At 33.5% G+C, this 23201-nt stretch overlaps 3 protein-coding genes across 3 annotated transcripts in view; 1 reads left to right on the top strand and 2 right to left on the bottom strand.

The window, feature by feature from the left end:
• LOC134270617 (transaldolase-like) overlaps nucleotides 1-23201 on the bottom strand; it is a 188859-nt gene that overhangs the window by 24794 nt on the left and 140864 nt on the right. The gene's annotated exons all lie outside the window — the stretch shown is intronic.
• LOC134270587 (uncharacterized) lies at nucleotides 1240-2959 on the top strand. The gene is made up of 2 exons (XM_062752817.1): nucleotides 1240-1855; nucleotides 1992-2959. Exons 1-2 carry the CDS (start codon nucleotides 1357-1359, stop codon nucleotides 2429-2431), a joined length of 939 nt encoding a protein of 312 aa, XP_062608801.1. The 5' UTR covers nucleotides 1240-1356; the 3' UTR covers nucleotides 2432-2959.
• LOC134270586 (sialate O-acetylesterase-like) lies at nucleotides 9916-20462 on the bottom strand (the record flags this gene model as incomplete). The annotated part of the gene is made up of 4 exons (XM_062752816.1): nucleotides 9916-10237; nucleotides 11188-11383; nucleotides 19616-19773; nucleotides 20337-20462. Coding segments are annotated over 4 exons (777 nt in total), but the record flags the coding sequence as incomplete, so codon positions are not given.

Genomic DNA, 23201 nt, shown 5'->3' with positions numbered 1-23201 from the left:
ACGTAAAATATGATAATGTTTGATCCCCCAAAAATGACTAGAAAAAAAGTATCTGTAAGACAAGAAAATCAAAAATATCATATGAAAAAGTTAGCAAAAAGATGGCACATTAAATCAAAATAGGCCACACGATGTGATATGCAAGTCAATTGTAAACAAAAGTAATGCAAGAAAACCAGCCCGAACACTGGTTGCCATTCTACGCCGATACCCGTAACAGTACCACAGTCAGGTGTAACGAATGTAAAGAGAATATCCTACCGTTGATATCGTAGATAAAAATATCGAATGTAGCGTATGCCTATTAGCTTTCAGCCACTCGCGGCCAGGGTACGAGCCCACGACCTTTCGATCACGGAGCGAGTAGTCTAACGACAGAGCTACCTTGCCTGTGACGAGAAGTGTATTTTGCTGTTGAGAAATTCAAAATATGTTATTATGATAATGCCCCGAGTAACTCTTTATAACAGATAAGGCTAAATATAGTTCTTTTGCCATTCAGTTGTAAATTACCATTTGACAAAACTTCACGAACTAAAACAGTTTAGTAATCCCCTGTAGAAAACAATGCAGTTGATAGTACACTGTAACTGTAATATCTTATGCATTATATGTAGAACACATGTTTTTAAAGACAGATGATATAAATATAAACTTCAAATTTGAAAAAACAACAACTTGCGTCATGTTTATGTAAGTAAAATGAACAAGTTTAACCGTATATATTTAAATTTTTCATTCTAAGTTTTACAAAAACTGGATTTGAACAGACATAAATTTACATTTTACATAAATTTAAAAAGGTTTACAATTTTTTTTATATTTTAGAAATTTATTATTTGCATCATTTATAAAAGAAATAGGCCAAAAAATATAATATACAAATCCAGACATCCATTTTTTGTTTACATCATCTGTCCTAAATAACGTCTTTATTATTAAGGTACATTGATACTCTGATAAGAAAGATAACTCTTAATGATTTAAATGTCTATTATTCCTTTATAAATTTTTCAAGTTTAATTGCCTTTTTTGTCAAAATTTGCCCTGCAAACCATGCTATAATTGTTTGTATTTTATTCAGCATATACATTTGCTTTGGAAAATCATAAAAATTAAAGAAAAATTTCACATGAGTGAGCAGAGGGTTTATGAACCTTAAAACACTTTGTGAGGAGATAAAAATAGTGAGCACTTACAGTATCTGTTATACACTAAATCATGCATTGTAGCACGCACGCATTACAAATATTTGCTGGAGATAAAACTGGCATATTTTAATAGCTTTGGAAAAATAGTTAAGTAAATGGAAGTTTGATTTTCAGAAATCAGCTGATATCATATTCCTAGCTAGCCATGAAGAAATTGTTCGTCACAAGTTTTCTGTTACCATTTCTGACTTTTGGAGAACAAATTAACAGTCGTGAGGATGTAAATGCAAAATCAAATGTTCTTGAACACACTTTAAACGATCTAATGGATTTTGTCTACATTCAGAAAAAACGTAATGAAGATTTAGAATCCCGGATTCTACAGAACCAAAAAGAAATCGAGCAAATGAAGGACCGGTATAGTGGAACAATAAAAACTTTGGAAACTCGTATATGTAAAATTGAAGATATAACAAAGACTCAAGATCGTGATCTTACGATACGGAGAAAAAATACAGTAGGAGAAAAGAGGTTTATTGCCCATTTAAAACACCGAATTACAAATGTGGAAAAAGTCCATGTACCACAGTTTGAAAATCCATGTGACCCCGAAAATAGTTCCCATGTAAATGTTGCCAGTGTAAAAGCATTATCGATGGGTAATATCAACCCTGAGAGAATTCTGAGTAAGAGACATCTTAGAAGTGAGTGGAAAAAATAATTCATTAAAATTTTCTTCACTTGATATGATGATTGCATTGTCAAATGATATGACTGAACTTATCGGTAAAATCAAATTTATTTTTAATTTTAAAAATATTTGTTCACTTTGTTTTATAGGGCGATCTGTCACACAAAGATCAAATGAAACTGGTATTATTGCATTCTATGCATACATGTCTTCGATGGTTGGGAACCCTAGTACACGCCTAGTATTGGTCTTTGATGTAGTCCGAACCAACATTGGAAATGCATACCATGCTTCAACTGGGGTCTTTATTGTTCCCGAATCAGGAGTCTATGTGTTTACCTGGACATTTCGCTCAGGGAATGGTGATGGCCACTCAGTTCAACTAATGATAAATGCAGTAGAATATGGTTCTGTTTATCATCGCACACTAAGAGCCGTAGAAGCAGAAGAAACAGGAATAGTTGTTGCCCAGGTAACAACTGGAGATGATGTTTATGTGAGGATAAAATCCATATATCGTTTAGGGGAAGCACACTATATCCAAAGTGATTCGGATGGGAGAACATCTTTTGCAGGATGGAAGCTGTAAAGTAGATGTATGCCTGGATCAGTGAATAATTGATTGATTGTATATTGTTAAATTTTTAAATTCTAAAGCTACTCTCTTTTTCGAATTGCAAGGAAATTTTACACAAAAATACTTTCGTTGGTCGTTACATGTAGTATGGAAATTTATTGATGTCACTGCACATCCAGAATTTTGTAAAGCCGAAATGCACAATTATCCCGCTCTTGTATTTTTTTCATTTTAAGTGCTTAAATATTATTTACAAGAACATAATTTATTGCTTATTGATGGATCAGCCATTGCTCATAAAACTTAAGCAAGCTTAAGTGGCTTTCTTTTTCAGAAAGCTGTAATAATGTAGCCCTCTCCTTTTTTTCTCCCCAGGAAATATCAGTTTAAAAAAATCGCAGAGTGCTGCATTATTGCAGCTATTTTAGGTAGTTCAATCCTTAGGTTCTAAAAATCAACAGTTAAGTGATTGAAGTCGCCCTTGCAGTGATAAGAGCTGTTGCTTTAGAGTCATGTAGTATTAAGGAGATAATCCTTACGTCGCGGGTTCGAATTCCAATATGGGACATGGAGACTGGTCCTTCGGATGAGATCATATAGATGGAGTTCCCGTGTCCAGTAGGTGTGAGTGCGAAAAGACTCCTCACCGCTAAATGGCCCTAAGTGCCGACTATAGATAAAATTTTGCACCTTTGTACAAGCATGTGATGGCGTTTCCATATGGATGAATTTTTTTTAGACAACAAATATAAAATTGTGGTATAGTACTTTTGGGGATAATTTGATAGTTCGCCTTAACGAGGAATGTAAAGTTTTAAAATGTAAAATGAAAATAGATTTTATTACCAAAGGTTTGGTACATTGTTTCCAGTACGACGGCGTATTAGTGCCATTTTAACAATGTAGAATTTTTTTTTTAAATCGTTTGTACAATTTAATAAATCGTTTGTACAATTTGTTTGTTAAATCGTTTGTACAATTTATTAAATCGTTTGTACGATTTATTGAATCGTTTGTACGATTTAGTAACTCGTTTGTACGATTTAGTAAATCGTTTGTACGATTTAGTAAATCGTTTGTACGATTTAATAAATCGTTTTACAATTTAGAAAATCGTTTGTACGATTTCATAAATCGTTTGTACAATTTAATAAATCGTTTGTACAATTTGTTTGTTTAATCGTTTGTACGATTTATTAAATCGTTTGTACGATTTAATAAATCGTTTGTACGATTTATTAAATCGTTTGTACAATCTAATAAATCGTACAAACGATTCATTAAATCGTACAAACGATTTATTAAATTGTACAAACGATTTATTAAATCGTACAAACGATTTAAAAAAAAATTCTACATTGTTAAAATGGCACTAATACGCCGTCGTATTCCAGTATACTTCCAGAGAAAAAAAATAGATAAAACAAAATAAAACGGAATAAAAAAAATAACAACAAATATCGGGAAAAACTCAGCCATCAGGTCTCCTGAGTTACTTTGTATACCTGAAAAAAATATTCTGCGTAATACAATGTAATTCTGAAACGAAATAAAATGCATAATAAATAACGCACTTCTTTTTTTCAACATGAAATGAGATAAGAACATTTGACCGACTGTGCCAGTTTTCATTGACAGCTATATATGTAACATATGATGAATGTGGAACTGAGATAAGTGTTGATAATTTCGCAAAATATTCAGAACTTTATTTTGCATTGGCTTGTTAAGTAACAACGGTTTCAAACACTGAAAACAAAACAAGCATGCAAACATTGCTAATATTTTTTCTCCTATGTGCTCTTTTACCAGAAAGGAATTGTATCGAAAATAGCAACGGGGAAGAACATATTTTAGAAAATATTAATGTTCCTCCAAAAAACTTGAAAGATGAGAAGACGGACATGATGTACATCATAAAACAACAAAATAAAGATCTAGAACTCAAACGTGCCGAGGACAAAGAAGATTTTGAGCGGATTAAAAGCGAACTTTATAAAGCAATAAGCAGTCTAGACGCTCGCTTACTTACTTTTGAGGGTGTAATAGTGGACCAAAATCATGAAATTAATAGACTAAAACAGGAAAGGGAGGAAGACAGAGAGTATATCAATCGATTAGAAAAGCGCCTTACTCAGTTGGAATTTAAATTTGAAAAAAGTGATGAAGAAAGGAATTCTTCCTGTGAGAAGAAGGCTATAGAAGACATCAGATCAACTAACTTAAAGAACGTCAAGAGAATTCAGAGTAAGAAAGAAGATACTCGTAACCGTAATCTATTCTGTTAATTTATCCGTCGAAATATTATCGACTCGGCGTTTTCCTAGTACATGTATTAAGATAATCATTTAATAAACAATCACTATTTCGTAAAGTTAAAAAATAATGCATGCTTGCTTTATTTCTTTACAAAAGCAATGAATATACGAGGGTTGATCCTAAAGTCCGTGGAAATTCTTCATATTTTATCTATTTTTAAGTGAAATTGGTTGAAAATTACAAATGACAATATAGCTAGATACTTGTTGAATATTTTTAATAAAAATAAACATTTTAAATATTAATGATAGAAACTCTATGGCAGTTGCCATAGAAACGTGGGGGAGACGTGAATGCGTTTATTATCATTTTAATTCTTAATACGTGAAATGAGAAAACTGCCCTATGTGGTAAAAAAAACGAAAATTTTGTCATTATTTCGATTGTATGATCTTTTATAAACCTTTGTGTGAGAGTTTTACTGAGTTTACTGGTTATTTCGTTTATTAGTTGGTGATTTATTGTTCATCTTTAACTTGTTAGACAACGTCAAATTTCACTCAAGTCGGATGCTTTTTTTTTTTTTTGAAAATCCCGGGATCACTCTACATGTATCTTAAACGCGTATATTACTGACATAGGTTGGGATAAAATGCATTTAGTAACTGGTTTTCCAGTAGCATAAGAAATTTAAGAAATATAGAGCTTCCATAGACGTTGATTAAAGGTGTGGCCGCCTTTTGGATGCTCTGTTTTAAGTGTTTATCCCCCTAGACAAATTAAAAGCGTTAATGGACGTTGTCGGCTGACGTACTGTTCTTGACATTGCTACTGAAATTGGAACATCATATGGAAAGATGGGGAGTATTTTGAAATATGAGTGAAAAATGAAGATAAGTTGGTGCGAGAGGATACCCAGGCGTTTGTTGAGAGAAAAACAAGATGTGTTTGTGAAACACTGATGCCCCCGTATATGGCAACATATCGAAGATTAAACTTTTCTTAAATGCAAATTTAATTAATTGGTACCAAATGTAGGGTTTTCTCACTAGAAAACAATTGTGAGTTTTGAAAGTAAGCCAATTTTAAAGTTTTTTTTTCAATAAGTACAAAAATCTCCAAGGTCAATTTCAAAAGGTCAATATAATTTGGTATCAAATGAAAGGTCTTGCCACATAAAATACTTATGTAGAGCATGAAAGCCCTAGCCCTTAAAGTTCAAAAGTTATGGTTAAGGTTCAATTTTTTCAAAAGTAGGTCAAGCTCCAAGGTCAAGGTCAAAGGGTCAAAGTTCTTGTTATGAAATGAAAGGTCTTGTCACAAGGATTAAATATCTAAAGTATGAAAGCACTAGCTCTAACCCTTTAAAAGTTATGATCAAGGTTTGCTTATTTAAAGTAGGTCAATTTCAAAGGTCAAGGTCAAAGGGTCAAAATTCTTGGTATCCAATGAAGGGTCTTCTCACAAGAATTACATATATGAAGTATGAAAGCCCTATCCCTTACCGTTCAAAAGTTATGGCCAAGGTTAAAGTTTTTTCACAAGTACGGAAATCTAAAAGGTCAATGTCAAAGGGTCAAGGTTGTTGGTATCCAATGAAAGGTCTTTCAACAAATATAACATATGTCAAAAATAAATGTCCTGGTATCTACTGTTCAAAAGATATGGCCAAAGTAAAAGTTTAAAATTTTCATGTAAAAGTGGGTCAAACTCCAAGGTCAAGGTCAAAAGGTCAAATTTGGTGGTACTCAAAGAAAGGTCTTGTCACAAGAAATACACCTGTGAAATATGAAAGTCATAGCTCCACTAAATCAAAAGTTATGGGCAGGTTAAATTTTTTGAGGACAAACAGACAAACAGAGAGACAGAGAGACAGACAGAGAGATAGACAGCTAGACAGACAGACAGACAGACGGACACGACAAAAACTATATACCCCCGAACTTCGTTTACGGGGGCATAAAAAGGAGAAAAGGGAAACATTTTGTAGAATTACGTATTCGAATTGGACATAAGGATGAGATTCTTCTATAACGTGACTTAACATATCAAAATTGACGTAACCTCGAAGGCTTTCCCGGGTTTTACAACAATCCATTTCAGAAAGCTTGTGTGACCTTATTGGTGATTGGAAAGTTGTGGAATGTTCCTATATTGTTGCATTATGACTCTATATAAAAATATGCCTATTGTTTGCTTTCATCTAATCACAATAAAATTTTAGAGAGAAATTCCACGAACTTATCATCAACCCTCGCATATATATCGAGAGCATTTCTCTCTAAACTATAAATTTATATTTATATAATATATATACATGTACGTATTATAACAAAATTTACCTCATCAATTTATCCTACAGAAAGACTTCTCATCCCTCCAACAACTTCTCATAGCTCCATTGCATTTTATGCATACATGTCATCTATGATACCGTCACCAAATACACACCAGGTGCTTGTCTTTGATGATGTCAAAACTAATTTTGGAAACGCTTATCATCCATCGACTGGGCTTTTTATAGTTCCTGAATCGGGTGTTTACGTCTTTACATGGACATTTCGAACAAGTGGCGCCTATGATCATTCAATTCAGTTACTGATAAATAAAGACGTATTCGGTACCTTGTTTCGTAGGTCAGTTGATGGTCTAGACGCACAGGAGACGGGTATTGTTGTTGTCCACGTTAACGCTGGAGACGACGTTTACGTTAGAACACATGCTACACTTCCCTTAGGTACGTCGGACTACATCCGGAGCAGTTCTTATGGAAGAACGTCTTTTGCAGGCTGGAAACTTTTTTAAACTGTAGAGTTAATACTTCCGCCATTTTTATATGTCATTAAAGTCAAAATAAAACTTAAATCTTATTCTTACTGACCTGCCTATCTTTATTGTTCTTTAATTAATATGCCAAAGGAAAAAAAAAGGAAAAACGTTTGAAATATGTTGATAGTTGTTTATACTTGGTATGTAATTTCCCCTGCTTTTTTCCTGTATAGTTTATTCCTATTTTGTACTTTCCTCTGCTTCTTTCCTGTATTTAATACCGTGTGTTTAGTCTCCCTGCCTCATTTCTGTTGTTAATACTGGGTATGTAGTTTCCCTGCTTCTTTTCTGTAATTAAAACTAGGTATGTAGTTTCCCTGCTTCTTTTCGGTAATTAATACTGGGTTTGTAGTTTCCCTGCCTCATTCCTGTAGTTATACTGGGTTTTAGTTTCCTTCTTCATTGCTGTAGTTAATACCGGGTATGTAGTTTCCATGCTTCTTTGCTGCAGTTAATACTCGGCAATGTCATATAGTTTCCCTGCTTCTTTTCTGTAGTTATACCGGGTATTTAGTTTCCTTCTTCTTTGCTGTAGTTAATAATTGGTATGTTGTTTCCCATGCTTTTTTCCATAGTTAATACCTCGTATGTAGTTTCCCTGCTTCTTTTCTGTAGTTAAAACCGGCTATGTAAATTCCCTGTCTCATTCCTGTAGTTATACCAGGTATTTATTTTCCTTCTTCTTTGCTGTAGTTAATACCTCGTATGTAGTTTCCTTGCTTCTTTATGTAGTAAATACCGGGTATTTAGTTTCCTCCTTCTTTGCTGTAGTTAATACCGGGAATGTATGTTCCCTGGCTCTTTTCTGTAGTTAATACCATGTATGTAGTTTCCTTGCTTTTTTCTGTAGTTAATACCGGGTCTGTAAGTTCCCTTCTTCTTTTATGTAGTAAATATTGGGTATGTGTTTTCCCTGCTTCTTTTCTGTAGTTAATACCGGGTATGTAGTTTCACTGCTTCTTTCCTGTAGTTAATACCGCGTATGTAGTTTTCCCTGCTTCTTTTCTGTAGTTAATACCATGTTTGTAGTTTCCTGCTTTTTTCTGTAGTTAATACCGGGTATGTAGGTTCCCTGCTTCTTTTCTGTAGTTAATACCGGGTATGTAGTTTTCCCTGCTTCTTTCCTGTAGTTAAATGTAGTTTCCCAAGGTCTGCTTCTTTCCAGTAGTTAATACTGGATGTATGTAATTTATGTGATTTATGTATTGTATGTAATTTCCCTGCTTCTTTTCTGTAGCTAAAACCGGGTATGTAGTTTCTTTGCTTCTTTCCTGTTAATTTTATTCCGATTTTGTAGTTTCCCAGCTTCTTTCAGGTAGTTAATACCGGGAATGTAGTTTCTCATCTTCTTTTCTGTATTAGATACCGGGTATGTAGTTTCTCTGCTTCTTTCCCTTCGTATTGCAAAATGGGCAGTATACTCTTTATGGTGATCTTTTGACGGCGATATGTGTTTTTTAGACGTCAGTGACGAAAACATTTGGTTACCCGCATGGTACAGTGGTAGAGTGTTTACTCTTGAGAATGGCATTAAGGAAGGGCCCTTGGGGTCATCCTTACGCCGCGGATTCGAATCCTACTGCAACTCATGGAGACTGATAAATCAAGGTTTTGTGTAGCACATGCATGCTAAAACATTCCTACTTTTTGGCCGGAAGAGACAAGTACTGGCCTGAATTTGCAGCCCTCCCAAACACAAACAGGAACTCTAGGTTTATGTTACATAAATGTAAAGAAATGAAGACTCTTTATCCATTATCAAATTCCATAATACTTTTCTTCTAGACGCTTTGGTAAGAAGAATTTGAATATTTTTAAAATCATTCTTCATATATGGCCATTGTATCCCGATCAAATGGCCCGAATCCAGGGGCATGGATTTGGGTAAATAACTATAGCTGCTTAATATCACCCTACTGTTTGCCTGCTGGACGTCCACGGGTTAAAAAGCGTATTGTTTACTAGTATTAATTTTTGACTATAACTTGCACCCATCATTCGACCCTAACCTGAACCCAAACCTTTTAACCAAGAAAACCGCAATAGGTGTTGTTTGATATATTTGAAACATTGATGGTAAAATACTCGAAAAAGAAGTTCGATATACATTTTTTCATGGCGTATTTACATGTAGAAATATTGGATGCATAATCTTTCTTGGTCTCTGACCAGTAAAGCTAAATAATAAAAAAAAAAAACAACTAAATGTCAGAGAAAACTATCATTGTCCTGTTTTTTGTTTTTACATGTAATTCAGAGAAATACTACATTATAATTAAATTATTTTATCCAAAGCAAAATAACTTTATACCTGTATTACGAAAAACAATATCATTCATTTTCATGAACACTTTTCAGTAGCGTCAAAAATACAGAAAAGTGAATCTATTAATAAAATTAGTGTGTCCAGAATAAGCGTAGTTACATAGTTTTTTATTTCACAAAAATTGGAATTTTATTCCAATAAAATTTCACATGTTTAGAGTTTATTAATCCCTTGCCGAACATCGGAGCAAAGGGGATATCAGTGCCCTTTACATACAGGGCACACATTTTAAAAGGGCAGGGGGATTCCCGCCATGCGTAACGGTACCCCATGACGTATTTGTTGGAGCATGTGCCGTTATAGGAGACGGTTATTTTGTGAGGTTCCTCCTTTATGATGGGAGTTTCCATCCACACTGAATCTGTTCCATCACATTTTGACTGGTTATTGGTAGAACAACAAAGCTACAAAATATGATAAATTTTGTATCTTGCGAGACAAAGCTTAAATTTGAATCTACGGGTTATTGCTTTGAACCTTTTCTATTAGTAATATAATGCAAAAGTAAACTCTCGTTTTACTTTTATTATATATATACAAATGTCATGTAAGGGGTGTTAAGAAAGATCGTTCCGGGATGAAATATTTTCAAAAATTTCAAAGTAGTGCTTTACTAAAGAGATGAATTTTCAAGTCTGACAAAATCACAAGAGTGTGCTTTAGATTTATAGCAATTCATTTCTAGCAGAAAATTATAGAATTTTTCTTCCATATGAAAAAATATATAATATCTTTAAAGCACCCGAATGATAGAAATGCAAGTCATTTTGAGTGAAAATAAAGGATAATTTACTTTTTTTTTCTTCATAGCTTATTTGTATCAGACAAGCTGAGGAGCGTAGGTATAAGAACGAAATATCACTTTTCAAAAGAATAGGTTTGTCATTTTGAAATATTTCACAGATTTGACAATTTTTGAATAGTATTTGAAAGGATGTTTTGACCTGTATGCCTACCATATCTCACAAATGTGCGTCATCCCTGATTTTTCTGAACAAACATCATCTGTTTTAATACCTGCCCTCCCTTTATTGATTCAACAAAAGATAGTTAAAACCTTATCAGTAGCAAGAATGGACTCTGTAAACATGAAATATCACAAATTGTAAACATCTTCTCATCGTATTTCTTTTTGAAAATAAAATTAAAATGTGGAACGAACTTTCTTAACACCCTTTATGTCTTGAAGGCCTCATTTTTTGTAACAAGAACATTGGCTTATTAAGGTATTAAGTAAATGACAAATATGTAAGAAAAATTAAAATAAAATTATCGACAGATATCTTGCACCGATGAAAAAAGAAATTACTCTAAAGCAACCTTTGTAAAAGAACTTTCCCATTTTTAAGCCTACCTCAAATCCAGCCTTTGACCTGACTTCTATTTCCACTGCATTATCAAACTCAAAACCGATAGTAAAAAATCCAATCTCTGCGTAAAAGGCCGTAATGTTAGGTCCCTGGAATGGACCTACTTGCATGTTATAAGCAACAGACAGACCAGCCAAAGCAAGGCGATGACACACGTCCTCTTTGTCTCGCGGATGAACACTAAACCAAAACAATTAACAAAATCATAGGAATTGATAACTCATAATTAAATTAAATTTTTATGAACGAAAAATATTGGAAATACAACAAATCAAAATTGTAAAAGAAAAACAAATGTTCCGAAAAATAGTAACAACCTTTGTTTAAAAAAGATATTTGAACGAAATAAGAGGAAGAATTTTGGTCCATTTTTATTAATAACATTGTTTAATGTCATCATTTCGTTAGTTCTTTGGTGGATACAATGACCTTGTCAGCGAAACATATGGAGATAACGGACAGTATTCAAGATCAATAGTCTATTAAACAATACTAAATAGGAGCAGAGTAAACACGGAAATACAGCAAATGCAATACATCATTACTTCGAATGCTGACTGGTGTTTTTTCATACCAGTTGTTTGACTTAAATATTATGAAAATCAACGGATTTTTCTGTTTGTCTGAATACAAGGAAATTTTGATCATAAATGGATGTCACTGCTAGAAAGGGAGTGATTACTTTTCCATGGAACCTGTTCCAACCACTGATATCGATGTTTGTTGGGGTTCTTGTTTGCTCTGCTCCCGAAATGTAATGTTTAAATTGACCTATCTTGATTACTTTTCATTATCTCCATATTTTATTATAAGAATGAAGCATACGGAGATTAACAGTATTCAAGATAAAAAGTCCCTAAAACAATACAAAATAGGAGCAGAGCAAACACGGACCTCCAAAACATCGGAAGTGGGATAAGTTGCCATGGAGGATTGGGCATCCCCTGCCAACTTGTCATACCCGCCGTGTGCTCCTTGTCATGATTGGGAAATAATGGAAAAATCCGTCGTCAATTCAGTGTAAATAATAAACTAACAATTAGTATGAAAAACCTCAATCAGCATTTGACTCAATGATAAATTGTATTTGTTGACAAGGTCATTGTATCGACCATAGAACTTACGAAATGATGACTTTAAACGAAACTGCTGAAATTCTTATTTCATCAACTTGTTTGTAAATAATTGACTCGTTTTAGAAACTGTTCATACGTAGAGCATGTTCTTGCTTATCGAATCAACTGAGATAATATAACCTCGGTATCCAGGTGATGAAGGTATACTGCTGCATAAGTTGGGGAATTAAGTTGACGATAGAAAAGTTAAAGTCATCACGTTTATCATAGAGCTCGGTTGTTAGATAACCATTAACATCTTTTTCAAGCATATCCAAATATAAAACAGATGTGTCAAACAATGTTCCCCTTTTTGTTTTACATGTATTTAAGATTTGATGATACGTTTTCTATCTTAGAAAGAAATCCACATTTGCACTTTCGAAGTTTTCTTTGAGGGGATCCTTTAAGCAGGTAAGAAAAAACTTTTCTTAGTGTAACTTATATTATCATCATTTGTATATTGCATTTAAATAATCTAATTATATATATATATATATATATATATATATATATATATATATATATATATATATATATATATATATATATATATATATATATATATATATATATATATATATATATATATATATATATATATATATATATATATATATATATATATATATATATATATATATAAGCACTAAAAATGACCAACGACACGAACAATAAAAATTGTCAAATTTTCGGGACGCCCTGTCCCTTCCTCAGGACAAAGAAAAAAGTTAAAAAGTCATAAGAACAAAGGAAAAAGAGAAACAAAAACAACTAGCACTACTACTAAACTACTAAACACTAGATATTTACATACTTAATTACATGTTGAGTTGGAAATTTTTAAGAACACTAATAAAGAAAGAAATCCGGAGCGCTATGAAATGCGTCCGGTCTCTTGCGTATACTCGGGTGAAGTGCGATTTACATAATTGAACGAATTAATTATGCTAACTGATTACAACAATCAGTAAATCGTACATTGTTTCATTCTCTCAAAATGGCGTAACTTTACTTAATAAAGAATAATCAAAGAAAAATAATATAACAGGGATATTTAAACATATGAATTATGATCAATTATTAATTTTGAAATATTTAAGGACTTATTACCGGGAAAAAATAATTAACAAAGGCGTAAGCAATACATAGTTATGTGGGTTGTTCGAGAGTTGGTGATGCAAATTAACTGTAGAGTTTACACTGGATTGAGAGAATAATCTTGTTTAGTATTATCAGGAATTGGGTCTAGTTTACGTTCATTCTGGTGAAGTCATTCAGTTTGTTAATACCATTAGGGCGGAATGACTTCAATCTGTGCATCCAGAACTTTTCTTTGCTTTTTCTCTGAGCATCTGTCCATCTTGGGTTATGGTCAATCACCACTACTGTCATGTCCTCCCATTTGTGACCCTCAAAGTTGAAATGTTCCCCAACGGGTTCATTGAGTTTTTTGGTCCTAATGGTTGAACGGTGGTTATTGACTCTCCTGCGGAGATCTCCTGTTTCACCAATATACTGTTTGGAGCAAACTTTGCAACTGATGAGATAAATGCAGTTGTCAGTATGACAGGACAAATTCCCTAGTATTTTGTAGCTGCGGCCTGTAACAGGGCTGTTAAAACTGTCTGTGTCAGTGCTGTGCTTACAAAGAAGACATCTTCTGTCAGAGCAAGTTTTAAAGCCCCCGTTAGGTAATGGGTTGTCAAGTCTGGTTCTTACTACCATGTCCTTCAGGTTCCTTGGGCGTCTGTATGCAGCCAATGGGGGGTCCTTAAAGACCTCTGCCATTCGTTTGTTTGAATGGAGAATTGGTAGGTTCTTTTGAAGGATACCGCTAAGGTTCTTAAGGACGGGATGGTATGTGGTTACCAGAGGGACCCTGCCGCTATTGTCTTTCTCCTTGTAGCGTAATAGGTTTTGCCTGTCATGTCCCGCCATCTCATCAATAGCTGTTTGTACGGTGCGGGCATTGTAGCCTCTTTTGCATAAGTGGGACTTAAGAAGACCGCTTTGCTCCTGATATAAGGCAGGGGACGAACAGATGCGTCGAATTCTGGTGGCTAGACCCTTAGGCACTCCCTTAAAAGTGTGTGGGGGATGACAACTAGAGGGCATAAGATATAGGTGGGAGTCGGTGGGTTTGGTGTGGAGACTGAAGTCGATTTCACCATCAATCAGGGTAGATGTTGTATCTAAGAATACGTTTTTCGAATTAGATACGTCTACTGTAAATTTGATCGACTGATGAAAGGAGTTGGCAAACGTAATGAATGCCTCGAGGCTCTCGCGACATTCCACCCACTTCATCTCTATATCGTCAATGAAACGCAACCAGCTATGGGGCCTAAATGGTGCTTGAAGTAACAAGTTGTGTTCCAGTCTGCCCATGAAGACATTGGCATAAGACGGTGCCATTTTTGTACCCATAGCAGTGCCATTAACCTGCAGGTAATGTTCTCCATTAAACATGAAGTTATTGAACTTGAGAACATGTTCCTTCTACAGAGTCCCTTGCTAAGCTCCTTGAACATGTTCTCAAGTTCAATAACTTCATGTTTAATGGAGAACATTACCTGCAGGTTAATGGCACTGCTATGGGTACAAAAATGGCACCGTCTTATGCCAATGTCTTCATGGGCAGACTGGAACACAACTTGTTACTTCAAGCACCATTTAGGCCCCATAGCTGGTTGCGTTTCATTGACGATATAGAGATGAAGTGGGTGGAATGTCGCGAGAGCCTCGAGGCATTCATTACGTTTGCCAACTCCTTTCATCAGTCGATCAAATTTACAGTAGACGTATCTAATTCGAAAAACGTATTCTTAGATACAACATCTACCCTGATTGATGGTGAAATCGAATTCAGTCTCCACACCAAACCCACCGACTCCCACCTATATCTTATGCCCTCTAGTTGTCATCCCCCACACACTTTTAAGGGAGTGCCTAAGGGTCTAGCCACCAGAATTCGACGCATCTGTTCGTCCCCTGCCTTATATCAGGAGCAAAGTGGTCTTCTTAAGTCCCACTTATGCAAAAGATGCTACAATGCCCGCACCATACAAACAGCTATTGATGAGATGGCGGGACATGACAGGCAAAACCTATTACGCTACAAGGAGAAAGACAATAGCGGCAGGGTCCCTCTGGTAACCACATACCATCCCGTCCTTAAGAACCTTAGCGGTATCCTTCAAAAGAACCTACCAATTCTCCATTCAAACAAAACGAATGGCAGAGGTCTTTAAGGACCCCCATTGGCTGCATACAGACGCCCAAGGAACCTGAAGGACATGGTAGTAAGAACCAGACTTGACAACCCATTACCTAACGGGGGCTTTAAAACTTGCTCTGACAGAAGATGTCTTCTTTGTAAGCACAGCACTGACACAGACAGTTTTAACAGCCCTGTACAGGCCGCAGCTACAAAATATAGGGAATTTGTCCTGTCATACTGACAACTGCATTTATCTCATCAGTTGCAAAGTTTGCTCCAAACAGTATATTGGTGAAACAGGAGATCTCCGCAGGAGAGTCAATAACCACCGTTCAACCATTAGGACCAAAAAACTCAATGAACCCGTTGGGGAACATTTCAACTTTGAGGGTCACAAATGGGAGGACATGACAGTAGTGGTGATTGACCATAACCCAAGATGGACAGATGCTCAGAGAAAAAGCAAAGAAAAGTTCTGGATGCACAGATTGAAGTCATTCCGCCTAATGGTATTAACAAACTGAATGACTTCACCAGAATGAACGTAAACTAGACCCAATTCCTGATAATACTAAACAAGATTATTCTCTCAATCCAGTGTAAACTCTACAGTTAATTTGCATCACCAACTCTCGAACAACCCACATAACTATGTATTGCTTACGCCTTTGTTAATTATTTTTTCCCGGTAATAAGTCCTTAAATATTTCAAAATTAATAATTGATCATAATTCATATGTTTAAATATCCCTGTTATATTATTTTTCTTTGATTATTCTTTATTAAGTAAAGTTACGCCATTTTGAGAGAATGAAACAATGTACGATTTACTGATTGTTGTAATCAGTTAGCATAATTAATTCGTTCAATTATGTAAATCGCACTTCACCCAAGTATACGCAAGAGACCGGACGCATTTCATAGCGCTCCGGATTTCTTTCTTTATTAGTGTTCTTAAAAATTTCCAACTCAACATGTAATTAAGTATGTAAATATCTAGTGTTTAGTAGTTTAGTAGTAGTGCTAGTTGTTTTTGTTTCTCTTTTTCCTTTGTTCTTATGACTTTTTAACTTTTTTCTTTGTCCTGAGGAAGGGACAGGGCGTCCCGAAAATTTGACAATTTTTATTGTTCGTGTCGTTGGTCATTTTTAGTGCTTTATATAAATTTCCATCCGTGACCTTGTATCTACTTGGTAGATCCGACATTTAGGATATACAGTGTTGTTGGTTTTTTAGTGCTTTATATATATATATATATATATATATATATATATATATATATATATATATATATATATATATATATATATATAGGTAAAATTAAAATAAAAAAGGCAACACAGATTAAAACTTTCATTACATCTTCAGACGTTTTACAAATGCATTCTTTATCCTGACTGCAATGTTTTACAAAACTATTAATACTTTAAAAATCATTATCTATAATTGAATCTGACAGCAAGCAATTAAATGCTTGCAGTTTGCTCACACCTTTGAAACCAAATCCGATATGTGTTTATAGTCTTAGCCGGAGAACATCGAAAGGTTACACTCTATGTGAAAGTTTTATCAGAAATCAAATTAAATCAAACTGTTAAGACTGGGATTAAATTTTTGAATGAAATATTTCTCTTTTTCTCTTCTTTCTGTTATATTGTCTTGAAAAAGTTTATAAAAAGGGAACACTTTAAATTGTCCTTGTCCGCATCTATCAATGTGTTCGCTGAGTTTGATCTTACGGTACTCAGGAACTTGAATATGCTGTTTATGCACGCGAATTCTGGCTCTCAATGTGGTCCCCGTTTCACCGATGTAGAATTGGTTGCATCCTCCGCAAGTAATAACATATATTAAATTTTTGGACTCACTTTTGGACTCATTCCGACCGATTGTTGGAGGACCCGAAGCACCTACCCAACGTCTCAGCAATCTACTAGATATAGTGCTGAAACCTCTCTGCCAACACGTTAAAAGTTTTGTTCGGGACGATTTAGATTTTTTACGACATCTACCTAAACAGGTCGATTTTAATACACAACTTGTAACTTTAGATGTAGTAAATCTGTACACCAATATAACCAGTACCTTAGGAATCAAGGCTTTAAATTTTTGGATTGAAAATTACAGAAATGAAATTGACAACCGGTTTACAAAAGAATTTTTACTGGAAGCCACCGAATTAGTTTTAAAGAACAATGTGTTTACTTTCAATGACAAATATTTTCATCAAGTGAAAGGTACAGCCATGGGTACCAAAATGGCCCCTACATATGCAACACTTACCCTTGGATACCTAGAAGAAGCACTATATGAAAAAGCTGGAAGCCACCGAATTAGTTTTAAAGAACAATGTGTTTACTTTCAATGACAAATATTTTCATCAAGTGAAAGGTACAGCCATGGGTACCAAAATGGCCCCTACATATGCAACACTTACCCTTGGATACCTAGAAGAAGCACTATATGAAAAAGCTAATGAACAGTTTGATGCAGAATTTTGCGAATATCTTAAGAGAAACTGGAAAAGATATCTGGATGATTGTTTTATTATATGGAAAAAAGATGATTCAGATTTGAACATTTTAAATGATATCTTAAATGAATTAAACCCAGATATTAAATTTACAATGGAAAAAAGTTTTACTCAATTACCATTTTTAGATGTCTTAATCTGTAAGGAAAACAACAAAATTGCAACAGATATATTTTATAAGAGTACTGACACTCATCAATATTTGCATTTTGGATCTTCCCACCCGCGACACATTAAAAGAGCAATACCTTACAACCTAGCCCGACGAATATGCACAATAGTAAGTAAGGAGGAAACCAGAAATCAACGCCTGGATGAATTGAAAATATATCTCACAGACCAACATTATCCTTTATGCTTAATCAACGACGGCATCAGAAAAGCAAAGGAATTAGACAGAGAAGAATTAATAAATCCAACTCCTAATGATGAGGAAAATATTAAAATATTACCACTAGTCACAACTTACAATCCTAAAAACCCAAATATTACACCTATCGTTCAAAATCTGAACGAAATTCTCAAAAAGGATGAAGAAATGTCAAATGTTCTTTCAAAATTCAAGTTTATAAACAGCAAAAGGCAGCCCAAAAACCTCAGAAGAATACTTTGTCCTTCCAAAATAACGAAATCTACAAAATCCGTGACAAAGTGTAAGGATCCGCGATGTGGCACATGTTCTGTTTTAAGAGAAGGAACATCATTTAATTTCAAAGGAAAAGATTTCTTTATTAATTCAGACATGACATGTGAGTCCAAAAATTTAATATATGTTATTACTTGCGGAGGATGCAACCAATTCTACATCGGTGAAACGGGGACCACATTGAGAGCCAGAATTCGCGTGCATAAACAGCATATTCAAGTTCCTGAGTACCGTAAGATCAAACTCAGCGAACACATTGATAGATGCGGACAAGGACAATTTAAAGTGTTCCCTTTTTATAAACTTTTTCAAGACAATATAACAGAAAGAAGAGAAAAAGAGAAATATTTCATTCAAAAATTTAATCCCAGTCTTAACAGTTTGATTTAATTTGATTTCTGATAAAACTTTCACATAGAGTGTAACCTTTCGATGTTCTCCGGCTAAGACTATAAACACATATCGGATTTGGTTTCAAAGGTGTGAGCAAACTGCAAGCATTTAATTGCTTGCTGTCAGATTCAATTATAGATAATGATTTTTAAAGTATTAATAGTTTTGTAAGACATTGCAGTCAGGATAAAGAATGCATTTGTAAAACGTCTGAAGATGTAATGAAAGCGCTAACGTTTTAATCTGTGTTGCCTTTTTAATTTTAATTTTACCTATATAAAAACCGGACACTGTGAAATTTTCAAATTTGGATATATATATATATATATATATATATATATATATATATATATATATATATATATATATATATATATATATATATATATATATATATATATATATATATATATATATAATCGTTGTCTTTAGTTTTCTCTATGCAAGTGTATTATTCCCTGTTTTAAAAAATTAAAAGTTTAAAACGATAATGACTCACTACCTTCCGTATGGTGACTTGTAGTCAGGTAGATCCATAGCTACAGACATGAACACATTCTGCATTCTGTAGTTAGGGACGTATCCATAGTCTGCTGTTTGGTGCCAGCGAATATCCGGGAATCCAGTTATCACAGAGGGATCATTACGATTGGGAGCGAGCTGAAAAGTTAACAAGTTAACATTGGTTAGATATTGCACACAAATTAGGGACGCACAAAAGTCAAAGAAATTTCTATAATAAATAGTTCCTTTAAATCATAATACGGAAAGTTGCATCTCTCAAGCATTGACTGGTTCCAAATATTTAAATATTTTTTTAAAAAAGTTTTTTAACTAGATTTTTATTAATGAAAAGTCAGCGTCTGGCAGATTTTTTTTTACAATAATAATTATCAAAATGTATAGAATTTAAAATTACAGAAATTAGTGTTATTATCCTGCAGTTAAACATTAATTTTGATATATCAGGAACCTTTACTTTGTCTTGTATATAAAATTTTATAAATTCAAGTAATAGAAGAAAACACTGGTGCTTGTTGAAATCGTGCTTCTCTACAAAATGCTCCTTTAGTCTATAAAATGAATTTTAATATGCGAGGAATGAAAATCAAGAAATTAAATTAAATCAAAAGAATAATCATATTTAGTTTACAGAGACTTTATCACCACTACTTACCGGTGGAAATAAATAAGTTGCAAATTTTTCAGATGTGGACACTAACCTGTACAAAACCGAACGGAAAATTTGCGGGTGTTCCTGAAGCGACATTAAATTTCTTTCTCCAGTCGTCAATCATCGTAGGAAAATAACATTTGTATTTGTCTGGTTTGCCAGCGTTTGCCTCTCCTTAAACATAGAAAAACAGTTCTCGTCGACAAAAATACAAACTACGACTATCATATGCAAGCTTAATTCAAAGCGTGAAAACAATTTGAATACAGTTCTTTATATTTATGAACGTTTCCTAAAAAATATTTCTTTTTTCAAATAGAATAAAGACGAAATTTAAATGACAGGATGTTTTTTTCTATTTCTTCATGACGTATTATCGTATACATAAGTTACTAACTTTTTAAAAAAATAAATCCTCTCAAATTAAGTATAATATTTGCATTTTTGAAAAGTTGAAAGACCATTGCTACGAACCTTGATAGTTTTGTGTGTGTGTGTGAGAAAGTTGTGCCAGTTTTCATATCTCCATCTGTTATACAAAAGTAAAAGCTGTCCAACTTTGTTGACTTCTTAAGGTGTTTTATTCTAAATCTGATATTCCATTTATTTTTGCTGCTCGTTTCGTGTTTTACACCTATCCATGCTGTTTCACCAAACAAATGATCTCCAAAACTGTCGACAGATGTTACATTTTGAAAGATCACATATCCTTTTCCCTGCTGGAAAATATTATGCAAGTGAAATTTATCAATTTAAAGATCAGAAAAAAACATATTATGTAATATTTATCAACTGATCATCCAAAAATAATATACTAGACAAAATTACTAACACAGCACCGTGTTAATACACATGTAAATAACTTCAGTGTTAAACTAAACATAGCAATTCCATGGGAAATTAAAAAGTCCAAAAATTTTGAATGAATAGATTTCTAATCACGTTGTTTTTTCTATATTAATCAAGAGTGAAAAAAATAAAAATATTAAGACAAAAGCATAATTCAGAACGTTTTTTTTTTGGTCTGGAAAATACTCGCATCAAAATACCCACATAAGGTAAAAAACAAATTGAAATAAATTACAGTATCTGAAAAAAGACCAGAAGTGACTATTTTGCATCTTCTGACTAAAACAAAGTTTTGTTTTTGAAACTTACCTTAATATTTTGTGATATATCCTTTGGCTCTGCGTACCTTTGCGTTTCTTGAGGGGAGGGATCTATATGAATTCGAAATTGTTACACAATCAAAAAGAGTTCAAATTGCATTTTTATTCATATCATTGTTACAGAGAAGTTATATCTCACACGGATTGTTCCTTCTTTTAATCTTTAACCATCTGTTTGTGAAATTTTAATACCTTTTTCAAATTAATTTTAAAGATTTAGATAGCAAAAAGTATTAAACTATCCCAATTTGTCGACACAAAAAATTGAACTCAGCATAAAAGTGTTTATGTATGAGATTTTGGTAGACGTCTATCTTTTAAAATACCGTATAAATGGAAATTTTAGCGAGACTCAAATTTAGCAATTTATCCTGAAAAATTGTTATTTTAATTTCATCGAGATGAAATTTTAGCGATTTAAAAATGTTCACTTATAAACCTATTACAAATAATACGCAATCAATTTTTAGCGATATTCAATTTTAGCTATCTCAGCAACTTCGCTGATAATGCCAAAATTTAATCCTCTCTAAAATTTCTGTTTATACGGTATAAGGAAATATATATTATATATGTACCGGTTATTTTTGGGGGCTGTGATTTTAAGTGATATGATTTCGTCGGTTCTCCCTGATTTTTCCTCATTTAGTACATCATTACATGCATTAAATGTATTTCCCCCTTTTTTCCTCTCTCATTGCATTTTCTGATTATGTATATCATGTACTTGTACATCTGACCTGAATTTATGTGCTGTAAATACTTTTTATTATCCTCATGTGCCACATATTTTAAACAGGTCTGGACGATTTCCGAATAAGGAAGTCAAGAACGATAACCGTGAATCGCTATTAATACACAGAATAAACAAGGCGCTAGCCCTTCTGACCAATAAGATAACAGCATTTAGACAAACCCATGAAAAAATAAATAAAACACGTGGTTTTTAAGTTTTTTGCTTAAAAGATTTTTTTTAAAACAAACTTTTTATAAACTTTATGCGCATTTAGGAATAATATAATATTTATGACAATTCTACCGTGAACAAACACGAATTGAAAGCTTAGAATACGTTTTATCTGGGATTAAAAATCTGTCAATAAGAGGTAGCAATCCCAAAAGTTTAACTATCGTTAAAAATGTGATATAAATACGGTAAATTTTCAGTTTTTAGAGCCTGACATAAAAATCTTATCGAATAGATATCAGTCTTTATTATCTTTTGAGTTTTTTTTTTACAAAATAGTCAATGCAGTTTCTGATATGCGAGGTAAGATATTGGGATAAAACGCATTCATGTATACATTTAATTACAGTATTCTCTTTTTTCCATGTTATACTCCTTTCCTTATGCCCATTTAAAGTATGCATAGCTTAGTATTCGCGCTCATCCCGTGATGATTAAAACTATTTGTGTATAGTCCATATGATGAACACTTTCGTGAGTTGATCTATACACGTGGAATTTAAGCAATGTCGATGAAAAGCGGACGGCTAAACAAAATTATATTTACCAACATATAATATATTCATTCTGGTAAATGTTAAAATTGAACTTGCTAGGAACTTGCTGGTGCGATCTATACCTCAGTACTAAGCGAGTACATTCTATCATGCATTATTTTTTTCTTTACCGAGATAAAAATGTTTCGGTTGTTCACGGTAAATATGTGGGGAATACCTTATTCTTCTCAAGTTTTCATCTTACTTTTACAGATTTTTTGTTTAAAAAAAAATCTTTTTGA

Source organism: Saccostrea cucullata, unplaced genomic scaffold (genome assembly GCF_032062105.1).
Source record: "Saccostrea cucullata isolate Sc308-1 unplaced genomic scaffold, CSIRO_AGI_Scuc_v1 ctg171, whole genome shotgun sequence".
Classification (NCBI taxonomy): domain Eukaryota; kingdom Metazoa; phylum Mollusca; class Bivalvia; order Ostreida; family Ostreidae; genus Saccostrea; species Saccostrea cuccullata.
This window is presented reverse-complemented; position numbering and strand designations above follow the sequence as displayed.